The sequence below is a fragment of the Pagrus major genome, chromosome 5 (genome assembly GCF_040436345.1).
Source record: "Pagrus major chromosome 5, Pma_NU_1.0".
NCBI classification, from domain to species: domain Eukaryota; kingdom Metazoa; phylum Chordata; class Actinopteri; order Spariformes; family Sparidae; genus Pagrus; species Pagrus major.
In genome coordinates this window covers 37,913,231-37,931,033 of record NC_133219.1, presented here as the reverse complement: position 1 = coordinate 37,931,033, position 17,803 = coordinate 37,913,231, and the positions used below count along the sequence as shown (strand labels likewise).

Here is a 17,803-nt window from a genome sequence, read left to right as displayed (position 1 = left end):
ATAACACACAGGAAACTTTTTTTTTGTACAGGGGTATTTTTAAAAACTTTCTTTTTTCCTCTTCTGGTTTCAAAAAAATTCCCGTCCACAATGTTTTTTTTTTTTTTATCGTGATCTACAATAAAATCTTTTGTCGTCCCATCCGTGCTTGTAAACATGCAAAATAATTCTGATTTAAAACAATTATGCAAAACTCCAAAGTTTACATATTCTTCATAGTTTAAGCTCACACTTCTGCTTTTTCCCAACCGTACTAGAAGGCAGCATGTAAGGAAACCCTCATGTATATTTGTTTGTCAGGGGTCGTGTTGCTTCTGACCTGAGCTCCAGTTAATTTGTGGTCCAGTTCTTTGCTTACGCTTGCCTACCAGCCTTGGGAAGTAACTTAATACATGTATTTATCAGGATATAACAAAAGGTAACTGTATACTGGTGAAGTTATTGAAAGAAGATGTAATGAGATTACAGATAAATTGAGTAAAAACAGGGATTACTAACAATTAACAACATTGTACTAACAATGATTTTAAATTGTTTAGATGAAATAAAAGTCTAAAAGTTGCATTACTTTAATATTGTGATACTTGGATTACATTACTGACTACATTTTCAAGCAGATAATTAGTAATTATATCCAAAGACATTTTTAAAGTATCCCTCCCAACCCTGGTAAGATCTGTGAGGGCGATCATGACTGTGGATGTGAAAAGCCACAAGTTTTATTTATCCACTTCAAAAAAGTTAAAGCTCCAGAAAACATTTGTACACTACAGAAATTGTGAATCTATAGTTACATATTTATTGCAGACACTTTATATACAGAGGTAAATATCAAAAATACCAATTCACATAAATGCTACACAAAGACAGAACTACATTATATTAGAAAATCCATTTTCAGTTTCATTGTTGCTCTTGTACAGAAGTGTTTTTTTGTAATAAAACATGATCTCAGCCATCTACAAAGTAAAAAATAAAAGTGATACAGTGATGAGATCTTTCACAGAATTAAAGCGAGGCACATTAATGGCAGATCAGGTGACGGATTCATCCGAACATTCAGTCTTGGGTCGGCCGGTCGAACACCAGCGCAGCATCCAGCGGCGGCGTGCCGGACTCAAAGCAGCCTCTCGCCTGTTTAGTCGCCACAGGACACAAGTCATTTTCGCACCACCTGATAGAGAAACAACACAAACATGTACGATGTGTGACGGCAAAATTTGTGGGTTTTTACCTGAAAGAGGAAGAGGTTTTTTTTTACCTGAGAGCTGCATAGGTGTCAGATGGAGAGGCTCCTTTCCAACAAGCGTGGTCAATGAGAAGAGCACCTGTTAACAGACAGAGAGTTAAAGGGGAACTCCACCAAAAATAACCTGCGAACCACATCCATATGAACTTTCTGTGATTTCTCTATGATCGGACTGTCGAAATAACAACATCACAATGCCTCCATGTAAAACCTGTGATTGTGGTACCTACCTGTGTAGATGCGAGCCAGGCTGTACGCCAGGTCTCTGGCTGCGAGCTCCATGTAGCCGGGTGCTTTGGTGGCTGCTCCCCGAACGAAAACCTCCAATTCAGAGAGAGCACCGTCCACTGCTTTCACTGCTGGGGCCAATGAGGAAACACCTGATGCACCTGCAAGCAGGGACTATAGGACAAAAGAAACAAGTGCACAACACATTCCTGTTCAACTCTGTCAAAGATTAGTTACTGAGCTTGTTTGGCAGGATCATTCCCTGACCCCGTACCTTGACATGGGAGAAGTATGCATGAAGAACCATTCCTGAGCTGCGAGCCACACAGCGCAGCACATCCAGAGACAGAACATTTGTGGTGCCTTCCCAAATACTCAACACCTGAGAGAGGAAGACATGGTTAGGCTTCAAAATGACAAAACTGTAAAATACTGTTGATTTTTATGTAATGACCTCACCTGTGCATCACGAAGAAGTCCAGGCAGCCCGGTGTCCTCGATGTAGCCCTGTCCACCGAAGCTTTCCAAACCCTCCGACACCACAGCCACCGCCTGAGACAAAACAAAACAAGGACCTTAAGCATCGGTATCAAAACAGCAAGATGACAGCTTATCGTTTTTGTACAAGCTGTGCACCTGCTTCGCTGTGTACAGTTTGACCACAGGAGTGAGCAAACGTAGCAGGTGTGCATCAAGCTGGGTCGCGATGCCGCTCTCCTCTCGGCCCAACAGGCGACACACATCCATCACCAGAAGAAACGCTCCACGAGTCTCCACCTGTCAGAAGGAGGCATGGGTGAGGCATGATGGGACACACTGTAGAGTCTGTGTGGTACGTTCACCCCCTGCCATGTTACCTCCATCCTAGCCAGAGTCTGTATGTGCAGCGGGTGGTCTTTGAGAAGTTTTCCAAAGGCAGTGCGGCGGGTGGCGTAGTCACGAGCTAACTGAACCACCCTGTGAACACACACACACACATTATTTATCAGCTTATTTGTGGCATGTTTTTAGAGATGAGTGCAGGATGTAACACAATAGCATCAGCAGTATCTTGCCTTCTCATCGCAGCTGCTGCAGAGACGCTGTTGTGGATCCGGGTTATAGTTAGCATGCTAGCGATGGAGGCCACACCTCTGCCTTCCTCTGAGAGCTGTGAATGTGAAAGAGGAATAAAGATGTCAATGATTTTGACATATGAATTTATTGCAAAGCCAAATCAGCTTCCCCAACAAACAGATGAACTCACAAGGGGGAAGGCATTTCAACAGCTTCATGTTTCTATTTCCCTGTTGTTGTAATAAAGCATGAGGTAAGAGCACCTGCCTGAAAGTGTTTCAAAGTTTTAAAAAATCTTAGATCATTTCCAGCATGTCACAGCGATGATAATGCAGCCACCAGGACAATTACTGTAGTGTGCTGTCGGTGGATACTATACTCAAATTGTGGCTAATGGTTTAACAGCTTCAGAAAGATCTTGGAAACTAAATGAGGTCAAAGGTATTTTATCACGAAAAACGTAACCCACCCTGTGTGCCGGCAGGCCGTCCAGCAGTAACTCCGCAGTGGGCATCTGTCTCGTCCCGAGCTTGTCCTTCAGTCTCTGAACCTCTATACCCTTCAGCCGGCCATCCTCATCTCTACTCACCTCTGCGTAAAACAAAGACAGACCCCTGCTACCCTGTGGACGGAGACGAGTACACGTACAGTGCAATTAAATCTAAGTCGTTCAAAAGGAGAGATGACTGATGTTAGAGGAGCGTCAGAAGTCAGAAATACTGGTGTTGTTGCTCCCGTTCTGTCCTGCGCTCTGGCCAGTGTGAGAGTCATGTCTGCGTCGGTAGCAGAGGTGAACCACTTAAAGCCGTGTAGTTTGTATGAACCGTCAGTCTGAGGAACAGCCACCGTCTCTGTGCCACTGGCTGATGAAAGACAAGACAGGGAGAGGCGACTCGTGATGCATTACAATAGTGGATAGAGTAAAATTTATCGGCATTTTCTGTAACATTATTGGAGTTTTTCTTCAAAATACTTGTTCATGTGTGCTACTACTACTGACCCACGTCGGATCCTCCCTGTCTTTCCGTCATCCACTGTCCAGACGTCCAGAAACGTTCAGGCTGACGGGTGGTCAAACGCCCGTAGGCTTCATCTACCGGCCACGAAACACCTATAGACTTCACATACACAGCCAGAAAATCACTTACTGAAAAACAATAAATTGTTAACATGCACTGCAGTGATTTGATTATTTTAAAAGCCACGATTACATGCAGCTGTTCAGTAATCTTATTTCTCTGCTAGCTGCGACTTTATCCCATATTTCTAAACTAAAGCGGGCGTGTAGTGATGCACGATGAAGCAGATTGAGAAGTTTTTCCTGATCAGAGTATTTGGAAATAAAGGCCTCTTGTCCACATTATTCCAAAGAAATTTCTAAGGTCGCTGCACAAAACCAGAAATAATCTATTCTCTCGTTACAGAATGCTGTATGACGTTAGTCAGGTGATTTGTTCTTCTGGCAAACCTGGATAACTTTAGCAGCTCCGTCCGTCATGGCCAGAGGACATGTGTAGAGACCAGAGGAGGGAGAGAAGATGAACAACTTGCTCATTTGATAGACGCGACTGCAACACACACACACGATTTCTCATTAAGAACAATTAATCCAATTAGAAACTGCCTTATTGAACTGAAACATGAGCTAAATTGAAAAAAACATGAAGTACCTCCACTCCCCGAATGACCTCTCATAGCCAATGGCCACCAGTCCTTCCTGCGCCGACAGATCTTTCATGCGCTTCCAGGCCGGTGAGGTCACAATGTGGTCCACTCTGCGACCCCAGGGGTCAAAGTGCACCAACCGAGGAGCGGTCACCTCACACTCTCTGCCCCACCCGTCCACCTCGTTGGCCACACGCTCTCCAAATGCACGCAGGTCTGAGGAAGCTGCCTGGGAACAAGTATATACACATACATTCACCTCAGCTTACTGCCTGACAACACAGATCCTATCCTGCTCAGGTTTGGATTTGAGAAAATGACAAAAGACTGTTTCCTCTTCACCTTCTCGGGCAGGTGTCTCCTCAGGTACCCTCTGAGCAAGGCATCCTCTAGAAATGGGTTCTTCAGCACCGGCCTCTCCTGGAAGAAAGATCCTATCTTGGCTCTGGAGAACGGCAGGTAGCCCGCCGCCTCCCAGAGCTGCTGCTCTTCATCAGATCTTCTCGTGCCAGCCTCGGCTACGCTGGCTGATCTGATGTGGACGAGCTGTCGAGGAACACCACACCACACCCTGCAGCAGCCTCCAGCTGCACGCCGGTTCAGCAGGACTGAACACACTGACATGGCTCAAGACCTGCAGTCGAAGAAAAGAGAATCAGTACAGCAGCAAGATAATATATAATAATAACTTTATTGTTTTTCTAAGAGGACAGAAACTAACTAGACAAACTTCACACTCATTAAATAGAAATGCAGATAAAGGCCTCACATCTCTGGTTTAAAAGAAAAAAAAAATCAATATTTCTGTCTACATTACAGGGAATTTAAGCAGATGAGAATCACAAAACATTTAACCCATCAGTAATAATGATATCATAAGCTTTATAATTACATTTAAATGTACAATTACAATAAAAACACTGCATTGGTTTGAAGTCCCTGGGTCACATGACATGGAAGCTATTGGAAAAAACTGCTGAATTTTGATAAAAATATTGTTATAAAATAGAAGAAGCAGTAAATTTTAATCAAAAGAGGTGTGTCTTATTTGTCCCATTTAGTAACACAATTCGGCATTGGTTTGGAGTCAAACTATTGAAAAGAAATGCTGAATTTTCATAATAAATATTGTTATAAAAAATAAATACATAACACATTAGCAATGCCAACACCGGGTGAAACTGAGTCAGAGACGCCGCTGGGTGTCACCAAAGTGGGTCAAAGTTCACTTTATTCCGCTGCCCTGTTTGTGCAGTTATTAGCTTTCCATTTGGATCAATAATCGTTTTTAAAATCTGATTTACTTAAAGTTTAATGGTTACCAGCCTGTCCCTTCTTCATCAAACTGCAACCCACAGCTCTGCAGCAGCTAGCTAGCTACATGTAGCGAGCTAGCTAACAGCTCCGACGCCTTTCTTTTCCAGTTTTATTAATTTTCAATCACTTGTATCCATTTATATTGATAACTGCTTCAATAACATTGAATCCTCTGCCTTTCAAGCATATGAACTTCATGTCTGGAAGCGAGAAACTAGCTTTCTTACCTGACGACAGCCCAGCAGTGTTTACATTCACAGCTGCAGACTCACGCCTTCAAAATAAAAGTCCTGTTCCTTGTTAAAGGGTCCTTCGACTCAAATTACATTAAAAAAAAACATGTTTACTTAGCCAAATGGTGTGTCAACACTTTTAATTTCCTATGACTTACATCTTTCTCACAGAATTGAATGTTTGCATTAAAGACAATTTCCTCATTCAAACAACAGTGCGCCCGTTACTTCACACAATCCAGTCAACACTCTTCAGTTTTCATAAAAATGTGTATTTCCCACCGACCAATATCTTATTTAGCATATAAACATAAAAATAGCAGACATACACTCATCAAAAAGTGTTGCTGAACCTGTTTTATTGTTCTAAGTAAAGATTTGTCAAAAATACAGAGTCCCTTGTTCCAATCAGAACAAAAAGACAGAGAGCATGCACCGTTTAATAAAACATTTCAATGACATGTTAAAATCTGTTCAAAAGGAAGGACACAGGCACTGAATAATTACGAACACAACTTTTGCATTTAAATGAGATTTTTTTTTTTCTTCAAAAATAAACACAGAACAGTCATAGCTTAAATTCAAGAGGGATATAGGGGAATAATCATACTGATAAAACCCAGTAAGTAGTTCTTGTTTGTGGGTGTGACGCACCACCCAACCGTAAAATATTAACCTGGTGCGCTCTTAGAGCAGGGTGGAGGAAGGTAATGGGAAACACTGATGTGTTTTAGTGTAGAAAAATAAAATTTAAGTACAGGCTGCAGTGCCAAGCACCGTCCAGTCGCGCCCGGGTCTCGAGTCTGATCCTCTTCTGACGATGGACAAAAATTAGGAACATCTGTAGTCTGAAGTCTGTCACAGCATTAGTCGACTATATAAGGTAGCATAAACTGCATTAAATCTACACAAACTATTTGAAGGTCAATCAGGATAGGATGGCTTAAACATAGATTAACATATATGAGCAGGTATATAAAAAAGGGACTAAAGAGAACCACTTGCCAGAACGCTACCCAACGCTGTAGAAACACCAGAGAACCTGCCCGAACTGAAGAACACACAGGTGCTGACTTAATGCAGAAACGACAATCAAAATCAAAAGATCCAACTTATGACAATCTGATTTTAACGAGTGGTGGCGATCAACAATGAAAATTTCCCCAAATATTCACAACCAGCTCTGCACATACGCATGAGTCCTTGGGGAGCCGTCAGAACGTAATGGCTGCAATGAAAACTGCCAGTCTGTTAATGTGCATGTCCTCTTCCCTCTTTTATATTTCTCTTTTCTTCTTCTTCTTTAATCACCCTTGGTAAGGAGGTCCTCTATGTAGGCGTCAAGCTCGTCATCTGTGTTTATGTCAATGTCCTAAAAGTGTAAAAGAGCAGTTTTATTTCATTATTTTTTACTAACAGCAGTTATATGGCAACGATCCCATTCGATAGGTGAGAGGGAGTAGTATATTTCTGGATTATCCATAAGTGCAGATGAAGCAGTGAGACTTACCTCTTGTACTTTCTGCAGGAGTGCTACAATGTTTGTTCGTAGTTTCTGTAGTTTTTCGTCTGCCTCCTTCAGTTTGACCTCAGCGCTGTTGCTCTTCTCTTCCACAGCTTTGGCCCTGGCATCAGCTCTGCTCTGGTACGAGTTACACAACGACTGGAGGCCTGATTCATATTGCTGGAAATACTCTTTCTAAATGGAGGAGGAAAAAAACACATTAATACTCAATACACTGGACAAGAAAACATGACGGTATTAATGGACACGATCCATTTCCTGCTCTACTTTCAAATAATTTTATACCTTTAAATGTAGAACATGGATTACAATTGTAGACTACAATTGTAGTCAGATCGTAAGACCATTGTTTATGATTTTACAAAACAAAAACAAACTATTTAATCATCTATCATCTCTCTCACCAAAGGAAACGCCACCAACTCCTCAGCTGTCATGCTGTTAACGTCATCCTTTGGAATCCGAAATGCCGGAGGGAAGAAATAACGCAGCATGGTCCTGCAAACATGAACAGCACAGTGAACAAACCCGCGTTACGAGACTTTAATGGAGAAAGATGTGTGGGAACATCACCAGTTCATTGTGATCAGCTCACCTCAACATGGTGACCAGACTATCAGTCACCTCCCGACTGGTTCCTGGTTGAGTAGTGTCTGGCTCCATGGGTGCCGGCCCCTTCTCGGTCTCCTGTTGTGTGTCAGGTGTCTGAGAGATTGGAGATGGCGGCCGCATCAACCGGACTTCATCACTACCTTTAAAAACCCTTCACAGACAAACACGTACAAGTACAGGGTATTAATTACCTGGCATGTCAGCAAAATGTGCCCTGAATGCAGAATCACAGACGCAGTATCTTACCATCGGTCTTTAGGGGTGGATCTTGGAACATAGTCGAACTTTACTTTCCAGCGAATACTCTGTTTATTCGCCTCCACTGCAATGACTTTGCCCGTGTACCACTCCTTGTTGACGCGCACTTCAACCAGCAGACCCTTATCTGAAGAAAATAAATAGATAAGTAGAAATTTTATTAAATTTATATTTTATTTTCCCAGTTGTGTGTGTGTTAGTGCAGAGCAGTCCGTCATCTCACCTTTCTGAGCATTTTTAGGGTCATTGTCTGGTTCCTGCTGAGGGGTCTTCTCATATGCATGCAAAAACAAAACAATCGTTACTACATCAGCAATCAGAGAAACACTGTTTACTGAAAAGATGATTTGAAGAAACTATTTGCATTCGTCTTAATGAAAGAAGTGAAAGTCCAGAGGTGATCTCAGGCTTTGGGTGAGTGGAATGGCATGCTTGATTGCAGAGTTAGAGAAGAGTATGAAAAACTTCGATTTCAGGGGAGGTTTGTTAGACAAGAGAATAATAATCTTGCATTACACCCAGATCAGATGACAGATTAAGTTGTCAAGATTGTTAGAAGTTGCGAGCGGAGATGCAGCTCAGCTTCATTTGGTGGTAGCAGAGAGAAGGACCGAGGAAAAGCTACCTTTGCTTTAGCTCCATGCAGTTGCATGGGAGTGGATTTGGGGACTGAGGTTGGTGTGGTGGGTGCCTGCCGCGTAGGAGCAGAAACCCCTTTCTTCTCAGGCTGTGAGTTTGTTTTAACCTGCAAAGTCAACAGCAGAGCGGCTCTGATTGGAGGTTCAGTAACCTACTCACCCATCCAGGAATGACTGCATTTCCTTCTTTTCTTCACTATATGAGCACTTTCAGTTTCTTAAACTTGCCTGCTATCCAAATACTGTAGGAAGCTGATTAAGTCACCTGATAAAAAGTGTTTCTGATTGGAAAATATCTTTCAATGCCAAAAAGATGATGAGACGCTGTCCCTGCACTAACGTTAAGCTGACTATCAGCACTGATCTGGCAACATGACACGTAAATAATAAAAAATAAAAAAACACTTTAAAATGCAAAGGGTAGTTACAGGCATTTGTTATTGTAGTTTAGTTGCTGTTTGAATTCGGATACTAATAAAGAACAGGCAAGAATTTGTGTAACCTTTTGGATTCAGCTTTTGGATTCAGTTTGTGACAGACTCACAGGAAACACAACAGGCAGCAGAAAAGAGAGAGTAGCACACACCATCACAGCACAGTCCTCACAGCAATGCTCACAATGCACGACAAAACCAGACAGACAAACACTCACAGGCTGATTTACAAGTTTTTGGTTGAACACCTGAATAGTTTAAGCAGCATTATCAATGCTGCCATTTGATTCTATGTCATTTGTGTAATGTTTATTGTACTGATTTAAGTTGTAAAACTGAGAAAGAAGAGCTTCAATGTTTCTGATGTGATGCCAAAGTAAACGAACATGGAAATTGTGTTGCGTGTTTACCTCGTCCAACCTGCCACGTTTGGGAGGCGTGGCCTTCTCGACCACTTTCCCACGGTTACTAACTGCTGCGGCCATCTTGGATTTCTTTGTCTGCGGCTTTTCCTCTTCACTCTCCTCACTGTCGTCGTCTTCCTCCTCCTCCTCCTCCTCTTCTTCCTCCTCTTCCTCCTCCTCCTCACTGTCCTCCTGCTCTATGATTCTCTTGCGTAGTCCAGTGGCTGCTGGTTTGGCTGATGATGCTTTGGCAGGTGTCTATATGAGGATACATATCACCATTTCACTTGTACATGAAGCCATGTCAAATACTTTCATAAATACAACCTTCCATTGGTACTTTGTGGCATTAGAGGAATTACTTTCTAAATCCTGTAACCTACCCTTGAGCTGCGGCTGGGTGGGGGTGTTTTGGCAGTAGCTTTGGGTACAGACTTTGCTGCAGTTGGAGAAGGCTTTGCTGCAGCTCTGGACCTGGATGGTTCCACTTTGGGTGGCGGAGGGACAGGTGTTCGAGTGGGGCGCTGAGAGGATGCACGAGGTGGAGGGGCACTTGGGGCATTTTTGAGGTGAGCTGGGAGTGGTGGGGAGCGGGGGCGTGCGTTGGATCTTTCAGAAGACCTGGTTGCCTGAACCGACAACATGTGAAAAGGAAACACAACAAACATTTCTGTGAGATAATGAATGAAAAACAAAATCACCAACAACAGCAGTATAATGAGCTACTGTGTGTGAAATTTGTTAAGAAGTCATTATGAACAGAAACAGTGAATTATCTGAGATTATCTTAAATAATACAAATGTCAAAGTACTGTGCTTCTACTTTTTAAGAGACATTTTTCCACTGTTGAAAAGGGTGAAAAATGGGAACAATCATTTGATAGTAAGTAAGAGAGTTTGTACCTGAGAGGAGCTCTCTGTTGGCTTCATGCTGACCTCTAGTGGTAGCTTCTTCACATCTGCTGTAGATTTGATGGTGCTTGTTTTCTGATCGGAGGAAACGCAGATTATTATGTCGGTGGTTGATGTTCATGAAGAGTGAGAGTCAGTGACAGAGAGAGGCGGATGAGGTACCTGCAAGGCTTCTAGTTTCTCCTGCTGCTGTTTGATTTTGTCTACCAGGTCTTTCTGTTTGTCTTCAGATGTCTGCTTGTCTTTCTTCAGAACACCACATGGCAAATTCTGTTTCTGCTCAGGAGCATCACACCTGAAAACACAACATACACACTATATATAGCACGAAGAAACACATAAATAACAAGTTCAAAGACGTATCCTATCGAACACTGTTCTGTGTGTACCTGTCCTGCTTGCTGTCTGGGTTCATGAGACACACCCAACTGTCTGGGTAGCGTTTGTCCACAGCATCCATCTGGAACGGCAGCGTTCTCCACTTTAAACATTTATCTGAGAATAAAGAGCAGAATCAGAGTCAGTGTAAGTCTGTTGATATACACTATGTGTGTGAATGTGTGTTTCGTGTATGTAACTTACCACACTGAATAGTAAGTGGTATCTCCATGGCACGACGTCTCTTGTATCTCAGCTCTGTTGATGGCGGCGCAGACCAGCTGGCAGACAGATATCCGAACTCATCCCAGAACTTCACTATGCCTTTTTGAGCTGCGTAACACACACAGACACTCAGCATTTAATGCAGCAGCAAATTGTTTATTAAAATCAAAACGTACATTTTGAAAAGTGGGCGTTTGTTGAAGTCAACTCTTGTTTCTTACAGCAGCTGTGAAGGTTTGTGAATGCTGGAGAGTAACTGGGAGGGCAGAGTAACGCAGCCATGAGGAGGCTATGACGGCTGGCTAAGTGTGGCCATTCAGAACAGGTGCAAAACCTTATGAATGCACGATATATATTAGGCAAAAAAAATGAATAGCCCGGTAATAGGAAATGTAAATGCAATGCAAATGCTGCATTCCTACAATGTTGAGATACCTGTGCTTTAGACCAGGTTAAACTCAGATCACTGACTGGGATGTGGGGATGGCAAAAGAGTTCAAGTCCATTCAAAAGGATGACAATATCTGTAAGAGGTAATAAGCACCCGTGGCCATCACATGATTATTTTAACATCTTTTCTGACCTGTTTATCAGAGAGGGGTTTAACTTGATACTGATAGTTGACAACTGGTTGTAAGACCTATTGATTTTCTTACTTGAACTGTGCAGGTGAGGTGTTGGCGTCAAACAGAAATCCAGCAAATCAGAGAAACTCACCAATGTTAGTGTCCTTCCAGTACTGAACTAAATGCTCCCCCATGGATTTCAGTAAATGTCGATACTCTTTAGCGTCTGCAAAGTCCTGTTTGTTGTGAGTAGGCTCTAGAACTAAATACGGGACATCCACTACTCCAACCACACCTCCGCAGGCCCTAAGACACACAAATCATATTACTGTAAAACATTTTTTCTCAAACACTGTTACTTTTCAGTGTATGTGCATGTTACTCACATGCCTCCCTCCAGCTGGGGCCCGGTCTTCTCGTACATCTTGATGAGACGAGAGCAGTTGTACACAAACATCCCATCCAGGTCCCTCTGTTCGATGTTCACTCCAAATATAAAATTCAGCTCCTTGGGCTCCTTCAATGCTCTGAGGGACAAAAATTGGTTTGGATATTGATGGAAAATATACAAAAAAAAAAAGAAAAAAGGAAAGTGATTTAAAGCGTCTGGCAATCTTTTTTGTTTTCGTTCTCAGAAAAGACCACATATCTGACAAATCTTTGGCCGGTAAAAACTCCAATATTAAGGTTAATTTCTTTACAATGACGAGGTAGAACAATTCACAATTTGTGAATCTGTAAATAGGAGAAAAGCTTTTAAAATAAAGTCTATCGTACTTCTGTTTGGCTTCGAGAATCCTTTTCTTCATGTCAGCATCCCGTTTAAGCATCATGGCTGAATCTTGAACCTTTCTCAGGATTGCCTGAGGAAGAGGAGGCGGAGGGAGGGATCAGTTGAGACATTATAATAACGCTGGATTAATCTGTGTGCCAGTTTCAGTTTAAAAGCTTGTTTCCATGACAAATTAAGCGCAATATCCTTTTTAGCTTACCCGTGAATCCTTTGACAGATCCTCTCCTAATCTGGCCTCCAAAGCTACGCGCTTACTCTCTGCCTCTCTGGCTTTCTCTTCCGCTGAAATAAATAACACAATTGTTAAAATGTTGCTTTTTGTTACAACACGAAAGCACATCGTAAATACAATCACTGGTTTCACCACTGACTCACCAATCTTAGCAAGGTGATCTGCTTTCTTCACTTCTTGTTCAGCACGCGTTTTGAAACGAGTCGATGAGTATTTATAAACCCTGTTAACAACATAAGAAATGCTAATGAACATCTGGTGGCTGGAGTGGAGTAGTTACAGACACATTGTGAGTGTGTTACTGTATTACCTTGGTTTAAATAGACAGCAGGACAGTCTCTTGGTCCTGACTTTATGTCCCTGGATAAAAATCCTCATGCGTGGGTCAATGTACAAAACTGCAGCGTACGCCCTGAACGACCTCCTCTCTGGCTTCCTGTGACAGGGACAAACTGTCTGCTCAATATCATAAAGATAAAAGATAATGTACAACATGTAGTTCCTTTCACAATGTTTAAATAGAGTCGAATCACACCAAGTATTGAATGTACTTACACTCCTTCAGCAAGTGTCCCAGCCATCAGTATGTCCTGGTGATCCGTGTCTACATCCAGCTCTGGTTCTCTGTTGTCCATCAGCTTTAGATTATAGATGATCACAAGAGTACCTTTAAACAAAACATCAGTATCAATCAACACTAAATAATTCCCCAGCAGTAAAAATTGTTACAAAAATGAAGTTCTTCAGTGATATAGTATATTCTTCACATAAATATCCTCAAAAGTTCAAAAGTATTGGCTATGAACTCATCACAAAATCAATCTCTTAACATGGAGGCTTACCACTGCTACTTTCTATTTTGTTGAACTGCTCCATCAGCTGCTGTTCATTTTTAAAAGGTGAGTACTTGAAGATCAGCTCTGTCTCTATGGCGTACTTCTCTGGGTCAGAGGTCAGCGGCTCCTTGGTCTTCAGATCCCAGGAGGGAAGGGGGACTATCACCTGCAGAGAGAGGATCAACATCCAATCGTAAACAAAGTTTAAAGATGTTTAAGAAGCTCAAACAAAATAAAAAGTGGAAGCAGAATGCATCTCACCAGCAGCAGCCTCCTTCATATATGTTAAAGATCAGGCAGTTGATGCAAAGGGGTGATTTTCAGTTATTTCACTGATAGGTGATGCCATAATATACTTGTTAACAGAATAGCTATATGAAGAAGAAATCTCTACAATACCTTTTGGCTGTGTGGCAAAGAAAATGCACCTATTCAAAAAATCAGACCTCAAAAAAGATGCGCCTATCGAAGCAGGTGTGAAGCTGCACTGCTCACTCTTCCATTTGCAGAAAATGATTAAATTAGTATCAATTCATTTTTATTATTAATTAATTTTGAGTTTCTTTTGGTGGGTTGCAAGCCCCTATTAAAAAAAATTAGGCACAATCAGTGTTCAAGTTACTTGTGCCAATCCCTTGTAACAATGCCATCCAACAGTGAACTCTGACCTCATCTAGCCCCTCCTCTTCGTGGAAAGTCCTTGACAGGAAAAGGCAAGTCAGCGTGGTTCCCTTTTTTGTGAACAAGATGAAGTCTTTTCCAATACGCATAGAGCCTCTGTGAAAACATACACATTTTAATAAGTCGAATTTGTGTACAAAATGCACAATGTCAGTGTCAAAAGAATTGGGTGAAGATCTTACGATTTCAATCCGTTTCCATACTGGCCGATCTGAGTGGACTCAGGGGAGCGTTTGCTTGACTTTCCAAACTGAATTACATGGGTTGCCTCATCTAATACGAGAGGAGATCAACATCATGTTTCATGCACAAAATACAAAGCCTCACAATGGACACTGAAACAAAAACTAGCGTGAAGTTATTTCTCTGGTAACTTACTAGGATCCATTCCAGTACCGTCATCCAGAAAACAGAGCATGTAGCCGCCCCGCAGCTCTGGCCTTTTTTCTGTCAGCAAAGCAGGAAGGTGAAAAAGACACGTTAGGAACAATAAATTCATGTGTATGTTTCAGTGTGCGAGTTATTCTGAGGTGTACCTGTGTAGATGTCTATTCGTGTGGCATTGGCATCTCTGTGAAAGAAACAAACCAACTGTGAGACTTTCTGCTTAGCACAAGAAAGATATCAGATTAGTATGTTTTCCAGTCTGCATAACTTGTCAACAATTAGCTCTGTTGCAAAACTTTATGGGTACCTTGAATTGTCCACAAGCTCCGCCAAGGCTCCAAATAAGAACTCGTGAGTTGTCCTGAAAACAGACAACTAATGTCATTTATTCATATACTTGACTATTGAAAGGGATTTAACTTGGGTTAACATGGCAAAGTGGTTCGAGAAAGATGGTGAATAAGAGATGCTTGTTGACAGGATCTGATCTCTGTATTAATATTCTGTGTTTTCACAGATTTGTTTGTTGGGGCTCTTTGGTAACAAGAGCCTCTTCTTTATTACCATTTACTGACATCTTGTTGTGAAGAGAACAACAATGAAGACTGGTACTGTCTACAAGTTACTCTCCTCAAAAACTCTTGCCAGCAACATTAAACAGTTACTTATAAATGCCTAACGCAAGCTCAACAGCTATTTTTACTCTGTTTTATTAAAAGAGGCACTTGTTTTGGTCCTATTCTTTTGGTTAAACCCTTCCTAGACCTGTGCATAATCCCTTAGCAGTGGATTTGTAAATGAGCCCAAGGTGTGTTCTCATTTGTGTTTCTAAGAGGCTGCTCAGACGTGGCATCAACATGCATCCTGAGTGATCTGATCACAAGTGAACAACTCTAGGCACAGGTGTGAATGATCCCAAGATGTTTCGAGGATGCATTTGAGATCTAATCACTCGGATGATATTCAGAGTGGCATCCTCTGAGGAACAAGATGCCACAGCGTCAGACATGGGCTCTGAATGGGACGACCGTAAAGATAAGTAGTGGTCCCAGGAGAAGCCTTGACCTTGCTGCGATAAACAGGTAAGTAGTTTTGATGGACAAGCCAGAGCATCTCACAATTAACGCACTTTTATAGAAAACCTTGGCCGTCAGCTGTTGTGAACATGGTTAAAAAAAAGGAAAGAGGCACCACAACTTCTAATAGCTGATTGATAACCTTTAAGTCTTTCTGGTGTGTCCCATGACAAACAGCTTCAGCTGAGGAACTTCCACAAAAGTGGTGGAGATGCCAGATCCATCATGCTAGCCTGCAACACATTGGAGTGGTGCAAGAAGTGTGCAATACCATGTTGCAATATATTTTTGTGTTTGGTTGCAACTCTGTTTGAAGTTACAGGATGCTATGAGTAAGACAGTATACACACAAAATATAACAGGCTATGCAAAAATACTATCTCGTGAAAAAATAATAATTCAGAAATCTGTAAATAATTGTAAAAACCTCATACGTGGTAAAAATATTATAATACATAAAACAATAACAAAATAACACATATATTTGTGTGTTGTTTCCTGGTTAAAAATATGTTTCTGAAAAGTTTACAAGCATGTCGTGTGAGAGAATGCTTGAAAAACAACCTTACAATTAAACCTGATCATTTATTTAGAGAACCTCTTAGACTGTTTGTTAGGTTATATAAACAAAAATGTTGGGGGGTTGATGTGCCCTAACCTTTGCAGCCATCCAAGATAAGATAATCCTTTATAAAGACCCACAACAGGGAAATTTGCAGTCTAAGAGCCTTGCTACATGCTACATAGATGAGCTGATGTAATATGTTGGATCTGTGTGTAATTGGTTGTCTTCAATATAAGTTATCACAATTGTAGCATCAAGTTCAGAAGCAGATATTAAATACCAGGAGGCCAGTACTTACGAGTTTGTGTGCAGGTATTCAAAAGTAAGCTGAGCTCTGCTCAGGTTGCTGTAGCTTGAGTAGGCCATGACCAGAAACTATTACTTCCTGTTTCCTTCCTGGTCTGTGGTTTGTCTTCGTCCTGTCCAGTTTAACTCTTTTATAGAGCTGTCATCCTGAAGATGGAGGAAAAACAACACAGGTCCTGTATATTAGCCTGCAACACCCCTCACTCCATTAACTGAGGAGACGGATATGATCTAAAAAAACCAACTAATGTGGACTCCTAACAACAAGCCAGGGGGCAAGTTAACACCCACTCCTTGTTGCAAAGCACACCCATATGAAAGGTACCACGTGGGAGGCCTGTTTAGAGATTATGAGCAAAGGGCGCCTTGAGGCAAGATGTTAGCGATGAAGACACAGATATTTATGTATTCATTCATAAGTCAGTTACTGGTCCGAGTTGGGTTCCTGTAAAATCAGGCCCGGTCACATTAGGTCCAGAACCCACGACAGAACCGCTCCGGACGCTGTGCACTAAATGTTATTAACGTTTAACGTAGGCTAACATATGTAGCTAGCGGATATTAGCTGTCTTCTGGTGTTTATAATGTAGCGTCCACGGTAGCTAGCTAGCTAGCTTCACACTGAGGAAACATGTAGCTGACGTCAAACACATCGAGTAATTTTCACCGACTTTCAAGGCCGTTTCATATGACGGCGACTTTGAAGTGGCCTCGCGTTACAGTTACAATCCGTCCGAGGAGGTAGAAGTACTTTGTAACGTTACGTTTCTGTGTCTCTGACATGGAAAAAACAAATCCGCCAGGCCGCGAAGGATCCGACATCCACTCCGACCGTGGTGGTTACTTGGGTTTTTCTGGTCCGCAGAAATCCCGCCTCTATTTTTCCGCGCTCGGCCAATAGGAAAGCCCCATGTCAGGACGCTCAACGGTGATTGGAGGAGAAGTGTGCTACGTCAGCGAGGTGACATACCGGTGCATCGGCTACTGCCGGGTAGTGGCGGCGCATCACGTCATTCATTTGACAAAATTACACATATGTAGAAGTTAAAACTTTGACTTATTATATTATTATATTGACTAATTTTGCGTGTGTGTGTGTCAACAACAAGTGTCAGAAAACATCAGCACCACAAACTTTGTTGTGGATCAGTTTTCAGTCCTTTGTTAAAACATTTCCTGGTTTTAGTTTATTTCCTATTTTCACTCATGACAAAGAAAAATGTTCTT

General features: G+C 41.9%; 2 protein-coding genes across 3 annotated transcripts; both read right to left on the bottom strand.

Annotated features, from left to right (window-relative positions):
- Window positions 1-776: 776 nt before the first annotated feature.
- Window positions 777-5,758, bottom strand: LOC140995445 (acyl-CoA dehydrogenase family member 11-like). Its single transcript, XM_073465443.1, has 15 exons — window positions 5,743-5,758; window positions 4,541-4,832; window positions 4,204-4,427; window positions 4,002-4,101; window positions 3,534-3,651; window positions 3,254-3,396; window positions 3,003-3,155; window positions 2,533-2,627; window positions 2,335-2,434; window positions 2,114-2,254; window positions 1,937-2,029; window positions 1,752-1,859; window positions 1,480-1,651; window positions 1,262-1,328; window positions 777-1,174 (listed from the first exon to the last, which is right to left on the bottom strand). The coding sequence occupies exons 2-15, from the start codon at window positions 4,820-4,822 to the stop codon at window positions 1,060-1,062; spliced, it is 1,911 nt and encodes a 636-aa protein (XP_073321544.1). The 5' UTR covers window positions 4,823-4,832; window positions 5,743-5,758; the 3' UTR covers window positions 777-1,059.
- A 332-nt stretch (window positions 5,759-6,090) lies between these two features.
- On the bottom strand, window positions 6,091-17,400 carry morc2 (MORC family CW-type zinc finger 2). 2 transcript variants are annotated; one of them, XM_073465441.1, is made up of 28 exons: window positions 17,248-17,400; window positions 16,569-16,723; window positions 14,937-14,990; window positions 14,779-14,813; window positions 14,621-14,689; window positions 14,425-14,515; window positions 14,230-14,338; window positions 13,568-13,727; window positions 13,281-13,392; window positions 13,036-13,161; window positions 12,869-12,948; window positions 12,693-12,775; window positions 12,478-12,563; window positions 12,087-12,227; window positions 11,852-12,006; window positions 11,114-11,242; window positions 10,921-11,026; window positions 10,694-10,826; window positions 10,523-10,606; window positions 10,003-10,248; window positions 9,626-9,877; window positions 8,769-8,888; window positions 8,367-8,412; window positions 8,132-8,270; window positions 7,869-8,036; window positions 7,678-7,771; window positions 7,259-7,447; window positions 6,959-7,120 (listed from the first exon to the last, which is right to left on the bottom strand). In XM_073465441.1, exons 2-28 carry the CDS (start codon window positions 16,634-16,636, stop codon window positions 7,052-7,054), a joined length of 3,144 nt encoding a protein of 1,047 aa, XP_073321542.1. In that variant the 5' UTR covers window positions 16,637-16,723; window positions 17,248-17,400; the 3' UTR covers window positions 6,959-7,051. The 2 variants fall into 2 exon arrangements, with proteins under 2 accessions (XP_073321543.1, XP_073321542.1); XM_073465442.1 differs by lacking the exon at window positions 8,769-8,888 and having other exon boundaries at window positions 6,091-7,120; window positions 17,248-17,399.
- Between the last annotated feature and the right edge of the window lie 403 nt (window positions 17,401-17,803).